Source organism: Myxine glutinosa, chromosome 1, assembly GCF_964187855.1.
Source record: "Myxine glutinosa chromosome 1, kmMyxGlut1.1, whole genome shotgun sequence".
Taxonomy (NCBI): Eukaryota; Metazoa; Chordata; class Myxini; order Myxiniformes; family Myxinidae; genus Myxine; species Myxine glutinosa.
This window is the reverse complement of record NC_136261.1, coordinates 140,157,668-140,173,133: the sequence shown is the minus strand read 5'-3', so window position 1 is coordinate 140,173,133 and position 15,466 is coordinate 140,157,668. Positions and strand designations below refer to the sequence as shown.

General features: G+C 41.0%; 2 protein-coding genes across 12 annotated transcripts in view; one reads left to right on the top strand and one right to left on the bottom strand.

Annotated features, from left to right (window-relative positions):
* The window catches only part of AMBRA1 (autophagy and beclin 1 regulator 1), a 270,081-nt gene extending 264,954 nt beyond the window's left edge, over positions 1-5,127 (bottom strand). Inside the window, exons 1-5 of one of the 9 annotated variants that reach the window (XM_068118880.2) lie at positions 4,967-5,099; positions 4,695-4,818; positions 3,062-3,155; positions 2,215-2,614; positions 1,972-2,030 (exon numbers count right to left, since the gene is read on the bottom strand). In XM_068118880.2, the coding sequence (XP_067974981.1) occupies positions 1,972-2,030; positions 2,215-2,400 (245 nt within the window). In that variant the 5' untranslated portion in view covers positions 2,401-2,614; positions 3,062-3,155; positions 4,695-4,818; positions 4,967-5,099. Of the gene's footprint in view, positions 1-536; positions 639-1,971; positions 2,031-2,214; positions 2,615-3,061; positions 3,156-4,526; positions 4,896-4,966 lie in introns of those variants that run through there. The other 8 variants (XM_078777592.1, XM_078777593.1, XM_078777561.1 and 5 more) reach the window with 8 other exon arrangements.
* A 982-nt stretch (positions 5,128-6,109) lies between these two features.
* ARHGAP8 (Rho GTPase activating protein 8) overlaps positions 6,110-15,466 on the top strand; it is a 162,603-nt gene continuing 153,246 nt past the window's right edge. For 2 of the 3 annotated variants that reach the window (XM_068119018.2, XM_068119001.2), the window contains exons 1-3: positions 6,110-6,340; positions 6,828-7,005; positions 8,937-9,080. In XM_068119018.2, the coding sequence (XP_067975119.2) occupies positions 6,900-7,005; positions 8,937-9,080 (250 nt within the window). In that variant the 5' untranslated portion in view covers positions 6,110-6,340; positions 6,828-6,899. Of the gene's footprint in view, positions 6,341-6,827; positions 7,093-8,936; positions 9,081-15,466 lie in introns of those variants that run through there. The other variant, XM_068119009.2, reaches the window with a different exon arrangement.

The following is a 15,466-nucleotide window of genomic DNA, read 5'->3' as shown; positions in this document are numbered from 1 at the left end:
CAAACTTTCCGCTGATGGGCGAACTTAATTTTTGTTCTTATGTTGAGGACCAAAAACATCTTTGCTCCGTGCTTCCTGAATTTGACAGACGTGAAATGAAAAATATTTGATCCTTCCTCACTGCCCCAATTTTAATTACGATGCATGGTAATCCAAAATAAGACATTTAGTTAGGTCCAGAAACTCGATTCCGTGACCATTTTCTGGCTAGTAAGGTTTGCCGATTGATTTGACTTCTATGGACCTTATATAAAAAAATTAGCACACATGTCCCTCCCAAAAATCCCGGCATTTTTTCCTATAGGCCCAAATCCAAGATGGCCGTCGGCGCCATCCAAGTTTTGCCAAGATGGCAAAAGTCGACCATGAGGATTCCGAATCTGACATTGGCTTGACATAACAACATAATTTTAACCCAGGAATCCAAGATGGCCACCATCCGGTAGAGCGAAAACATAACGTAATGCAAACTACATTCATCGGGATCTATTGCATTAAAGTAACTGATGAATGAATGAAAGTAACTAAACTCGCACTTCAACTCAGTGACTCAGTGACTTTGTTGCAAACCCCGCCACACTGGAGCACACACGGAACGGTGGTCATTGGCATAAGCTTTCTTCTCAATTCAAATCACGAACAGCTGAAACCTAAAACATAGAAATACATGAAATTAAACACACCCATTAACACACACCCACACACACACCCACACACACACACACACACACACACACACACACACACACACACACACACACACACACACACACACACACACACACACACACACACACACCCACACACACACACACACACACACACACACAACACACACACACCCACACACACACCCACACACACACACACACACACACACACACACACACACACACACACACACACACACACACACACACACACACACACACACACACACACACACACACACACACACACACACACACACACACACACACACCGAATCTGTGAAGGTACGAATATCCTGTTTCTTAACAGATGCAGTATGTGCATGACACAGTTGTTGGGGCGATGTTTTGATGCCTTGTCTTTAGACATCGTCACAATGCACCCCTTTCATGAAGGAGGCCATTGCTGAACAAATATAGCGCTTGTTGTGACAATAATGGCTGATGATTGGCTGGGTGTCAATATTACTACACTGCACACACAACCAACTCGCTGCACCCGCGAGTGGCTACACGATAAGAAAATAGTGCTGATCATTAACAGCGTTCTGCAGTCGTCCTGTTGGACAGGAAGCGCTCTCTACTCTTCTCGTTGGACACTAAGTGCTATCTACACATCCCGTTGGGCACGGAGAGCTCTGCAATCGGTCCTTTTGACACGAAGCACTCTCGACTCGTCCCGTTTGACACGAAGAGCAACTTACTCTTCCCGTTAGATACTAAGCGAGATGTACTCGTGCCGTTTGATACAAAGCACTATCTCCTCTTCCCGTTGGACACAAAGCGCTCTCTACTCATCGTGAATAACAATCGAACCAAATAAAGCCAATGGAAATGAAAATCGAAATGTAACGTCAAACTAGTCAAATTCGAGATCCTCATGGTCAACTTACCCCAAAAAGTGCATTTCTAAATAATTCTATGTGCTTTTGTTCAAAACTTTATTTTTAAAGATGGCGCCGGCAGCCATCTTGGATTAGGGCCTTCAGGGGAAAATGGCGGGATTTTTGGGAGGGACCTGGGTGCTAATTTTTTTTATATAAGGTCCATAGAAGTCAAATCAATCGTCAAATCTTACTGGCCAGAAAATGGTCATGGAATCGAGATTCTGGACCAAACTAATTGTTTTGTCCAAAACCTACTAGTGGCCTTGTAATTTATGGAAAAATTACACTGATGTCTAATAGATTTGTAACACGAGCTCCACCATAGATAAATGATACAAAGTCATAGATGAGAGTGAACGAATTGAAATTCGTACCTGTCTGGGCTAAACGCCAACAGGAAGGTAGAACGAGGGCTGTCGGGTAGATCAACTTTCTGAGAACAAAATCAATGAACCAAAATAAGTTTAATTAATAAAAAAAAATCACGAAATTGAACCACTTTATGGGCACTAAACAAACAAGCCAATGATTAACTGCGACCAAAACCACATTTCCATTGTTAACTTCTATTGATCAAACATTTACTTTGACAGTTTGCAAACACCTGACCCACTTACCCTGCTGTCCCATTGCATCTGGCATGCTTTGTCCTCGGCAATGTCTTGCAGCTTCCTGTGAGTGCCGAGACTGCCGTTGCCACGCTCTCTTCCACAGAGGATGTACACGGCGTTTTTTTTCCCCCTGTGACGCACCAACGTGCGCTTTCCCCTTCGCCAGCCATCCATGCATATTGGAACTGACATTGCCACAACAAACTAGAAGCTGCGGACAGATCCACCACCATAAAGTCTCCAAATGCGGTGAGATGCTCGTGGTTTCAGGGAGGCCAGGGTGGAGGCATTGAACGGTCACGTCACGTGACCCAAAATCCAAAGGAAACTGGGAAACAGCTTGAGGTTGAATTGATGATTTTCTTAAAGATGACATCCAACATTGCAGTGTTTGAACCCTGAAGTCCTAAAATAACAAGGCACAGGTGAACTTATTGAAGGGATACGATGTACAATGTTCTCGAGTCTAGATCAACCAGGTAGGGAGAAAAATATCCATTAACCCAAAAAGTGCTGGATTTACTGGTTTGTAACCCAGAAATGTTTTTTTGTCCGGCTTTTCTCCACCAATTAGAAGCAAGCTTTCATAAGTTACCCTGTGTATTATACATTGCAAGAAAGGTCATGATTCGTTATTTGGGTCAGTTTAAACTCATTTGCATACAAATAGCGGCTAGAACACGCCCGTATGACCATATTTGGTAGGGCCACGATCGTGGCTGGTCAACCCGTGCTTTAAGGGTTAAATCGCACAAATCACAGCACAGGACCCTCAAGTATGCGGTACACCCACCGTGGTCATGCTACTCCACATCCTTAACCTCATTAACCCAACCAAAACCGACCCGCTTACTTGCAGGTTCCTCCGCTCAGCTCTCTCCTCTTTTCCAGTCCATTCCCTTGCTCATTTTGCCCCACTACGCCTCCGTCTTCCATGAGCCTACACCCTAGATATTGTAAACAAAAACAAACGACCAACAAGTCTATTTCAGCAAAGGCTTGCCATCCTTGAGGTGTTCGGCATACTCGCAAAAGACCCGAGTGTGGATGTCCAGAGTGAGCAACCGTGGCAATCCAACCCACACTCGCCAGTTAAAACTCAATAGCCACTACACTTTACAAATAAATAAATTAATCCTTTCACAGTTGGTGCGAGTAAGGAAAAATATTTACCTCTGCCACCGAAGGTGCACGGAGGTAATGTTTTCACCCCTGTCTGTCTGTTTGGATGTCTGTCTGCTTATTTATCTTTGAAAATAATATCTCAATAAGTTGTGGACGGATTTGGACAAAATTTTGCGGAGAGGTAGTTTATGTGACGTGGACGAAATGATTAGATTTTGGTGAAGATCCGGATTCGGATCTGGCTACTAGAATTATTAAAGTGATTTTTCACCATTGGGAGAAAGGGCCAAAAACTATACATAGCAGGATATCTCAAAAAGTTGTGGACGGATTTGGACAAAATTTTGTGGAGAGGTTGCCTAGTAATACTAGTACGTCTGTTGCCTAGTACGTCTGAGGCAACAGTGTATGTGCCGGGGACGAAATGATTAGATTTTGGTGAAGATCCGGATTCGGATCTGGCTACTAGAATTATTAAAGTGATTCTTCACCATTGGGAGATCGGGCCAAAAACTATACATATCTCAAAAATATCAAGTTTTTTATTTATTTCAAATATCAAGTCAAAAAAAATTGATATCAAAAAATATCAAAGCAAAATATCTCCAAAAGTTGTGGACGGATTTGGACGAAACTTGGTGGACCGGTTAGTGTGTGACAAGGACTAATGGATTCGATTTTGGTGAAGATCTGAATATGGATTCGGATATGAGAAGAAAAAAAATTTTTTAAAGTGATTCTTCAACATCGAGAGATCGGGCGAAAAGCGATATTTAATAACATGATATTTTAAAAAGTTGTGGACGAGTTATGACTAAACTTTGGGGATGAGTTGGTTTGGTGACGAGAACAAGCCATTAGATTTTGGTTCAGGTCCGACCGTCCGAATGAAGATCCGGCCTATCAGTATCAGTATCACCATCAGTGGGATACAAAACACAAACTGTTCACCAAGCGGAGGTTTGCGCTCTACCGAATGCCGTTCCCGTTACTAATGACAAAACGAACAATTTCGATCCATAAAACAAACCGCTGATATGAAAGCGACGGAATGAAAACAGCGGGTTTCCTAAAAAAAGGGACGGAAGGCCGAGCGTCGAGGCGCGTTGGAGAACTAGTCGAGTCGCGCACGGACTAGGCCCGATATGTTTCTCACGGAAAATCCGACAATCACGAATCAAACACGTACTTACATCAAGCGGACATTCGTAGCGGCGCGACACCCAAACGAGCGAACGTCACCACAAAACGACGACATGGACGTCCGAGTCCCGAGACAAGCAAAGCGACAGCCGCCGAGGTCAGGAGGGCCGTGGGGGTGAGCCGAGGCGAAACAGGGCGAGAAACCCTAACGAGCTCACCTCGTGGAGACAAAGCAACCCGGAGGGAAAAAAAAATCACGTCGTCAGTTACGATGTAAACGGCGTTTGGTCGCGACGTTCACGCTTTGGAGAGGAACTCGCTTGTCGAGCACGAAGGGCCCGTCTGAGGCGAGAAAGGCGGACTGTGAGTGGAGGCCAGAAAATAAAGAACCTTCAAACCCCCGTTAATGTTGTTAATGTGAACAAGTTTGTGAAGCGCTAACCAGTCAAAACACCGTGTGAGGAAAAATTCATCGCACATACATACATACGTGTCTCATGTTAAATCATTTGTGTTAAATGGCAAAGCGCGAATCAACAAATGGGGATTGTGAGTTATCCACGCTGTGCGCAAAGCGAATCAACTTCAGCCATGGCAGTGTTCGCTGGAGCACCCGATAAACGCTTAAAATCTTTAATATCCACCAAGTTGGGAAACGTTCGCAGAAAACCAGCTTTAAGTGAGGCGTATTCATGACGCAATATCCGGCTTAAACAACACCAGAAAGAAATGCAATTATCGGACCACGTGACTTGCTTAAATCGAGGCCAGAGGACGCGTACGCAACCGCCAATAATGTGCGCTCGTCACTGCTCCGATTGCTACGCGTTACTAAGTCAAATCAGCAAGTTCAGGGAATGTTGGAATTCCAGAGCACTCTGGTTATAATACCGTATATTAGAGAAATTCAGCAGAATTGCTCGAAAAATGCAGCAACAATTACCCAAAATTGCAGTTTATTATTATTATCATTTAATGCACAGAGGTCACGAACAAAACCAGGCACGGGCCATCCACCTCTCTGTGACCTGCTGAAGGACCAAAAAAGTTTCCATATCGAACACGGTTCACGTATTAATTAATTTTAATATCAACATTTTTTTTAAATTATTGTCTTTAGTATCTTCATCTAATCATGTGCAGCACATTAGCTTTCATATAATTATGGTTATTGATTGTGGCGAGCGAAAGGTTAAAAGGCGGTGTATAAGCTTTCATTCTGGTTGAAAAAATAGTTAGTGCGTCGGTTTAAAAAAAATATTTACATCACGCGTTGTTTAACACTTATGAGAGCAAGTTAAACATGTCTATATCTCACAAACATTAATTAACCTCACAATACCAATTTCAAAACTCTGTTACCTTTGCCAGTATAAAAGACGTTTCACCAATTAAATTTAAAGGTGTGCTCAAAGCCCCAATATTATATTATATGTGATAATATATGGCTAATTAACGCATATTCCTTCCCCGTGTACACAGCTTAAAGCAGATGTTACTCGGTCATTGATTTTATCCAACAAATATGAAACAAGCAGTTTTGCCGCCAGTCATAATAATAATAATAATATGAATCGGCGCACATCCCAGCAGAGGGCGTCATCACGAGAGGGGCGGGGGCGGGAGGATGTCCATATTTGTGGATAGACAGGTGTGGCACCGTAAGCGCGGGTAAGTTTCCCGGAGCAGGTATGACATCGTTGTACGAAAGTGGGCGAGTTGGCTCAGTCAGAAGAGTGCGTAACGAGTGCCAACGAACCAGACAAGACACTGCGTGATAAAAGCACCATTCCGTTGGCGTTTGGTGCTCCAGTATTTGATGTGGCTGTGATTCTTTTTCCTCCTTTGAGATCCTGTTCCTAAGGTAATGGTGCCGGTCATTGTTCCTTGACTCGTGCGAGTGTTCTGTGTCCGGTGTATTTATCAAAACCAGTGTACGAAGGTTGTGATCAACTTTTATTGAGTCCCTGCAGACTTAATTAATATGTAAACAGCATTTCGAATGATCATTTGCATATTGAGGCAATTAATCTCCAATGTTGACTTAAATCATGTTTTTATTGGCAAGATTTATTTATTGATGTAATTGCGAAGGTGTAAAATAATTGCTTAATGATGGTGTTGTTCTATGAAACAATTTTATAAGAACTGCATCAGGAGGAGGCATCTTGCCTCCAATCTCTATTAATTGTGCAAGTAAATGGAAAAAATTAAATAAATGCCTTTTGGATGATTGTAGTTGCAAATGCTATATTAATAATAAATTTTTCAAAAATGGATACTAATATATGATTGAAATGTAAAGGTGAATAGCTAAGACTGATGATCCATCCTTTATCACTGCCTTGCAGCTGCACCCCCTTCAGCTCTCAGGTCCTGGGGCTGCACAGCGGACAGAACCGGTTATAGGGTGGGACGGAAACATGGCGGAACTCACGTGGGTGGATTTGGGAGAGGATGAAGAATTGTCAACGGAGGACAAACATGATCTCGTATCTTCAGATGAGCCTGATGCAGTACTGGACCCTGGTACTTGCAGCGGATGGATGTGTGATGAAGTGTAAATGTCAAAATGTTGCATTATTAAAAAGTGGGCAGGAGTTTTGGAAAGGTTTGGTAAGTTTACCAAAGAGTAGGTTGGTGGATGAGTGCATGCTACCTGTCGCTTTATGAATATGCATTGCAATGACATAAGTGCTGCTTATGTGAATAGTGCGTGTCACTCTTTATGGCAATAAAAGCTTTCCCTCTTGACTACTTTGGAGCACGTGCTATGACGTGGTGGTAGCAGGAGAAACAACCATACAAACATGAGGATGGACTCTAACTGTACTCTGGAATACTATTCTTAAGAGCGAAAAAGCCCCATGAACAGTTTGGATTCCTGTTGGGTGGACATCAATTCTCTGAAGCTACCTGAACTCCTAAATTTGTTGATCAGCAACGTTTCTTAAAATTTACGTTGTTGGAAGCAAAGATGGGAAATGCAAAAAAAGGCATCCATTGTAGCCTATGGAATACCTGTAGATGTAAATTATGCTGTTTCTACATGCGTTTGAAGATGTGGCCATGACCCAAAGTCGATAACACTACATGACTATATCTGCTGCTGTTAGGGATAAACTGGAAACATTGATCATTTGACCTCAAAGTCTGATGAGACGTGTCGAGTGTCGGTATCTCAGCACCAGTCTCCGCTGCACCTGATAATGCATGTAACTTTGATAGACGGACAGATTTTCAACGTTCCGAGCCAGAAATTGAAGAACTTCTTTTCATTTGACTCGGCGATCTCTTGGTCAAGAACATCATGGGAAGAAACTCCAAGTTCTAACAGAACGATCCAAAAGCCGTTTCAATCTTTCCACAAGCGCCACTTTTTTTTCGGAGGGACTATAATATGTGACATTCTCTAGTTAAACGAATTTTACCAACTAACTTCCAACCAGGCACTTTGATGAGAGTTTTTGCTGTTTGCCTAGTCTTAATTTTGATTTGAGATGATGCTCTATGTCAAACTGGCAGAATGGTTAAAGAATACAGGAAATATTTGGCAGAATTGTTGCTGATGTTGTCTTTCCTCTTTTCAACCAGCCTGATTTCAGACGTTTATTTTTATTTTGCACACATCGAGCATAATTCTTATTGATGATTGTAGATGTGATGCAGAAATAGAGAGAAGAATCAAGATGTCCAGATCAGCTTTTAACAACACGTAAAGACTTCTAAGCAACAGAAAAATGAGCATAGCAACTCTATTCAGAATTTCCAAGTGCTACATATGGTCAATTGTGCTAAATGAGATGGAAACCTGGACTATTTTAAAAGCTGTGTCAACATACCTGGGATTTTTTGAAGTGTGGATGCAAGGAGAATGATGAGAGTTGGTTCGAAGGAAATGGAATTGCAATGATCAAGTACATCCATTGGCAGGTGTAGCAAGAAATATTACATGCACGATAGTAGAGACAGTCAAAGTATTTTGGCTGCATTGTAGGTCACTTGAACCGACAAAAAAACAACACCGATTACTGACGGGTGAGATTGATGGGAGAACAGCAAGAGGAAGGCCAAGAAGAAGATGGACAGACAAGATGAGTGGATGAGGTTGTAACAAAACTACCACTGTATGAAAATACACAAATTACAGCTTTGTTTAAAGATTTTCTTCAAAGGATCCATTACAATTTCAGTTGCTTTGCTCATCAAGGTATTCCACTGGATATAATGTGAAAGTATTTACTTTTGTGACTGATAGGAACCAAACTTTCAAAGGCAATCACTAGTTGAGCAAAGATTACAAACCTAACAATTTTAAATCGCAGCTACTTTGTTTAATTATCTGTTTAGAGATTAAAATTAAGCTATCTTTTCTCATATCCTGTAGTTTTGCATAGAAGAGGCAATAATGATGAATGACACAAAACATTGTTGACATTTGAGATCGTTGTGCCTTCCAGCAAAAGAAGGAAATACTTCATTGGCCACCAATTCTATTGGCAATGAGGCTGGAAAAGTTTGTGATGCAGCTCCATACAACTCAACTCTGGACCTTAGCCATCCTTTCTACGACATTGCAAGACACAGGATATTGGAAGTTGCAGGTAAAGCTGATCTATAGATTCGTCATTGACAATATTTTTGTCATAGACATTTGCTTTAACATTGGTCACACTAAGTTTGACAAATATCCATCAAATTTTCTGCCTTTTGAATGACAAAAATCAAACGGAAATTATTTTTTACATGGCTGCCCCATGTTTTACATTATTGCATAAATCGATACACCCCTCTGTCGAGCTCCATGACCAACCTCTGATTCACACAGGTGAACCTCTCAAAACTCTAACTTCTCATCTCACTGACAGCTCTGGCCCTCGCCTGCACTCTGCCCGTTGCCTTTTATACCTCACTCGCTACACCAAGCACATTTAGTCGTAATTAACCAATCCATGCCATTGTTAATTCTGTCACCATTGACCTAACTAATGGGCTTCACTTCCTTGTCACACACACAACCTGTCCAACACAAAAAATCATATAAGAGCTTGGAGATGTATTTGTCTTCCATTGTGGTCTCTGGTGGAGTGTTCTTATTCCAAGGCCTTGCTAAGTAACCTTATTGTTATGGAATACTCCTTACCATGGAAATTAATATGATCTTCTGTTTTTCCCAATTTTGGACCAAATGCATGTACGCAGTCATTTTGCTTTCACGTCCTTGCCTGCTGCATCTATTATATCCTTCGACAAAATAATGCCTTATTAAATGACACACTATTAAATGACAATATTAAATTAACTAAATGACACAAATATTATTAACATTGTATGCCTAAATAATTCTCGAATCAACACTTATTATTAAAAAAAACTTTTCTATTAGATATTTTAAAAAGGAAAAGTAAACAATGAGCTGATAGGCTAGGTCCCCCACCTTTTAGATGGTATGAGGAATAGATTTCTGCAATATGAAAGCTAAATTTTGAACAGTTTTTGAAATATGGGAAAATATAATAACTTATATGGTTGGCATGGCAACATAATTCAGCCAATTTCAGCTGTGATCTAAACAGGTTGAGATAATGTCATGAGGAATGGATATCTACAATATTAAAGCTAAATTTTGAACAGTTTTTGAAATATTGCATACACAAAAACAAAAATACATGGACCATTTTTATGTCGCCATCTCTGACCTTGTAGATGAGTGGTAAGGGGGATGGGGGGGGGGGGGGGTGAACAAAAATGTGGTGGTCTAAGAGTTTTAGATTCTTTGAGCAGGAATAAAAACGAAAAACAAGCAAAATCAAAAGATTTAACTATGGGAAACAGTGCAGAATGTATGAAGCAATTTCCCAATATAATTTGTCCAGAAATTGCAGGAAAGCATTCCAAAACTAGAACGGCATTTAGTTGAGAGCATACCTCCACCTGGTGAACAGTTTACTTTTGTATCCCACTGATAGGCCGGATCTGGATTCGGACCTGAACCAAAATCTAATCAGCTTGTTCTTGTCACCTAACCAACTCATCCACCAAGTTTATTCATAACTCGTCCATAACTTTTTTAAATATCATGTTATATATCGCTTTTCACCCGATCTCTCAATGGTGAAGAATCACTTTAAAATTAAATAATTATTGAAGCCGAATCCATAATCAGATCTTCACCAAAATTGAAACGATTAGTAATTTTCACACAAACAACCTCTCCACTAAGTTTCGTCCAAATCCGTCCGCAACGTTTTGAGATATCCTGCTATATATCATTTTGGCCATAACACTCAATGGTGAAGAATCACTTAAAAAATTATACCAGCTAGATCCAGATCTTCATCAAAATTGAATTGATTCTTCCTTGTCACACACACAACTTGTCCAACAAGTTTCGTCCAAATACATCCATAACTTTTTGAGATATCCTGCTATACTGTATGTTGGTTTTAGCCCTATCTCCCAATGGTGAAGCATCGCTTCAAAAACTAAATAATTCTCATATCCGAATCCATATTCAGATCTTCACCAAAATCTAATCTGTTTGTCCTTGTCAGACACCCAACCGGTCCACCAAGTTTCGTCCAAATCCGTCCACAACTTTTTGAGATATCCTGCTATTTATCGTTTTTGCCCTATCTCCCAATGGTGAAGAATCACTTTTAAAATTCTATTATCCGAATCCGGATCTTCACCAAAATCGAATAATTTCGTCCTTGTCACATACGCTACATCTCTGCCAAATTTCGTCTGAATCCGTCCACAACTCTTTGAGATATCTTCTTTACAAACGGACAAACTGACAGACAGAGCTGAAAACATAACCTCCATCCACCTTGGTGGCGGAGGTAACAAATATCTGCTGTTTTGGATGAAAACGGTGTATTGGAATTTCATGCATTCATATTGTAAAATACAGTTCCGTTTTTGTTTTTGATATAACATGATCATTGTAACAGCTTTTATTTAATCAAAATATGCCAATGTGACAATAAAAATGATATTTTCAAGGTGGCCGAAGACTTTTCCCCACAGTACTGTACATATTGTAAGACTGCCGTCTTATGGATGATACCTTTCTACCATTAAGTGGCAGAATGTGCTCGTTGATAAGCTTATCTTCAGGGATGCTCCCACCACATCAGAGACATCAGGTATTTTTGCCCTGCAAAAAATTACCTCCTTTTAAAGGACCACTGGCATGTATCACACAAAATTGGCAATGGCACTTGTTATCAGTTCTTGTCTGGCAACCGCGAGGACAGAAGCAATGCATTTAGCTCTGTTCTCCACTCTCCTTTTGGTACAGGCATCTAACTCCTTTTGCATTGAGTTCAACAAGAACCTCTTTCCTGAACTATGTAACCAGCTGCCTTCAACAACATCAAACTTATTCAGGTCTTGGTTGACTTTGTCTCTCCATATCAGCTTGGTTCCATGTTCTGGGTTGTGTTCTGGCAAACATCCATATAAGAGCTTGGAGATGTATTTGTCTTCCATTTTATGAAGATCACCTCACCAAGGTAGTCTTCTGGTTGTTATATTACCCTCTGGTGACTCCTCCATCCCAAACTTTCTCCCAACTTGTACATTATTAATATGTCCTGTCCACTGTTGAGCCTCATTGATATGTAATATGCTATGGAGACATCTGTTGTGAAAGGCCTCAACCTTACAAAAAATTCTCTCTTATGCGTCCATGTCTCAACCTCATAAAACAGCATACCAAGAACCATGAAGTAAACCAGTCATTAACTCATTTGTCAAGCCCATGGTCATTTTAGCACGCTCGTCGTTAACCCCCACCTTGCCACCTCATTAAGTGCATTTGCTGCTCTCTCCATGATCTCTCTGGACAGTAGCCAGAGATAGGTTAACTCTCAACAGCACATATCAGATAATCCCGTTGGAGCAGAAAAGGAACATGAGACATTAGCAAGAAACTTTGTCATTACCAAGTCCAGAAGTGAGGATGTGCCATTGGGAGAAATCCTGGTCAGAAGGTTCAATGATTGGGTGAGCCTGCTGGAGTTACGAAGTTCTTTGCTGCAATGGCATGGCTGGTTGAAGAGGTACCAACACCCAGCCAATTGTCATGGTGAAAGTTTAAATCACCGAAAATGACGATAAATATGAATATGAGCCACATATACACTACCGGTCAAAAGTTTTAGAACACCTCAATTTTTCCAGTTTTTATTAAAATTTACGCAGTTTAATGTCTCAATGTACTCTGAAATTAAGCATAGAACAAATAAACAATTGGAGATAAAAAAAGAAATCATAGAATCATTTTGTTTAACAAAATTTAATTTAAATTTTTGACTGCAAAGTAGCCACCTTTTGCAGATATAACCGTCGAACACACTCGTGGCATTGTTTCTACAATGGAAATCCAATATTGTTCGGGAAGTTCTTCCCAACACTTGCAGAAGTTCCCACAAATGTGTTGCACTTGTAGGTTGCTTTGCTTTCACCCTTCTGTCCAGTTCATCCCAAACCAGCTCGATGGGGTTTAAGTCTGGAGACTGTGCTGGTCATTCCATGATTTGAAGCCTACCGTCTTGTTCTTTTCCTCGAAGGTAGTTTTGACATAGCCTGGAGGTGTATTTAGGGTCATTATCTTGCTGTAGGATGAACCCCCTGAGCAACTGGGCGTATACAAGAGGGTATTGCATGGCGCTGCAAAATGCTGTGTAAGCCCTTTTGGTTCAGGGTGCCAGTCACTCTGTGAAAGTCGCCGACTCTGGCTCCAACAAAAAAGCCCCAGACCATCACGCTTCCTTCTCCATGTTTGACAGTTGGTGTCACACACTGAGGAACTATCCTTTCGCTGACTCGACGGCGTACAAAAACCTTGCGTGATGAACCAAAGATTTTAAATATTGATTCATCGGTCCATAAGACCTTCTTCCAGTCTTCAGTAGTCCACTGGCGGTGCTTCATGGCCCAGGCAGGCCTCTTTTTCTTATTTTGCCATCTTAGCAATGGCTTTCTTACTGCCACTCAACCTGTCAAACCTGCAGCTCGAAGTCTTCTCTTCACAGTTGAAACTGAGACTTGCTTACCTCGACCAGTGTTAACCTGTGCTTGAAGCTGTTGTCCTGTGAGCCGCCTATCACGCAAGCTGTTGACTCTCAGAAACTTGTCTTCTGATTCTGTTGTGGCTTTGGGTCTGCCAGACCTCTGCCTCTCAGAGTTTCCTCCAGTTTCCAATATACTACTTCCTGCAGTGCAATATTGTCAAAATAATGCTTCCAATACTGCTTTATACAGACAGGGGGTTTGTAATCAAGTGATCAGCAGAGGTTGGGATGCCTGCAGGAATTGTTTGCATCAACTTTCAAGGCTTAATTCACTTACATTGCTGCAGAACAGCTGAAAGTTGTTAACCCATTACTTGTTCCCTGAAGAAGGCCTTTTTTTAGAATATAACTGTGCAATTTACATTACTTTCCCGTTTTTGCTAACCTAAACTTCTTTTTTTTTACCTCGAGCAATTTACTGCTTACCTTTGTACCATTTCAGGTTATTCACTGGACATTAAACTGCGTAAATTTCAATAAAAACTGGAAAAATTGAGGTGCTCTAAAACTTTTGACCAGTAGTGTATAATTGTGTGTATATATATATATATATATATATATATATATATATATATATATATATATATATATATATATATATATATATATATATATATATACACACACACACAGTCACGTGAAAAAGTAAGTACACCCCATGTAAAGTTTTGACTTTTTCAACATATTTCAACATACAGCTATTTTATCTTCATTTCAACAATATTGATAGATAAAGGTGATATAATATAACAAATATCATGAAACATTTACATTTTGTAGTCCATTGTATAATTTAATTAAACATAAATGCAAATTTCGCATGTGGAAAAAGTAAGTACACCCTTGGCTCTAATAGGTGGTATTGCCCCCTTTGGCAGAAACAACCTCAAGTAGGCGTTTCTTATAACTGTCTACCAGTCTCTGACATCGACTGGGAGAAATTTTTTCCGACTCCTCCATGCAGAATTCTTTCAGCTGTGCGATGTTTGAGGGGTTTCTTGCATGCACAGCTCGTTTCAAATCCCCCCACAACATCTCGATGGGATTTAGATCCGGGCTTTAACTTGGCCATTCCAGAACCCTCCATTTCTTTCTTTTCAGGCATTCCTTGGTGGATTTACGGGTATGTTTAGGGTCATTGTCATGTTGCAAGGTCCACCTTCGGTTGAGCTTCTACTTTCCGGCAGATGGCCTCACATTATCCTCAAGCACCCACTGGTACAATGAAGAAATCATAGTGGATTCTATGATGGTGAGCCGCCCAGGCCCTGATGCAGCAAAGCTGCCCCAAACCATAATATTTCCACCGCCATGCTTTACAGTTGGTATCAGGTTCTTGTGGTCAAATGCTGTCTTTGGTTTTTGCCAAACATGTCTTCTGGTACTGTGGCCAAATAGCTCCACCTTTCACTCATCTGTCCAGAGCACATTGGTCCAGAAGTGCTGGTCTTTGCCTAGATGTTCATTGGCAAACTTTAGTCTTGCCCTGATGTTCTTTCTGGACAGCAAAGGTTTCCTCCTGGCACACCTCCCATGGAGATCAAATTTGTGCAGCCTCTTTCTAATGGGAGACTCGTGCACTTTGACATCAACAGTGGCAAGAGCTACCTGTAGGTCCCGTGATGACATTCTGGGGATTCTGAGAGACTTCTTTCAGCATCTTGCGGTCTGCTCTCAGGCTGAACTTGCTGGGACAGCCTGGCCTGAACAAGTTGGCAGTTGTTTGGAATCTTCTTCACTCGTAGATGATCTTCCGGACAGTCGAATGATTGATTTCAAATTGTTTGGATATCTTTTTAAATCCCTTCCCAGACTCGTAGGCATCTATATCCTTCTTTCTGAAGGCCTCGGAGAGCTCTTTTGATCCCGGCATGGTGACGCCGCACACTTCAATAACAGAGCAAACC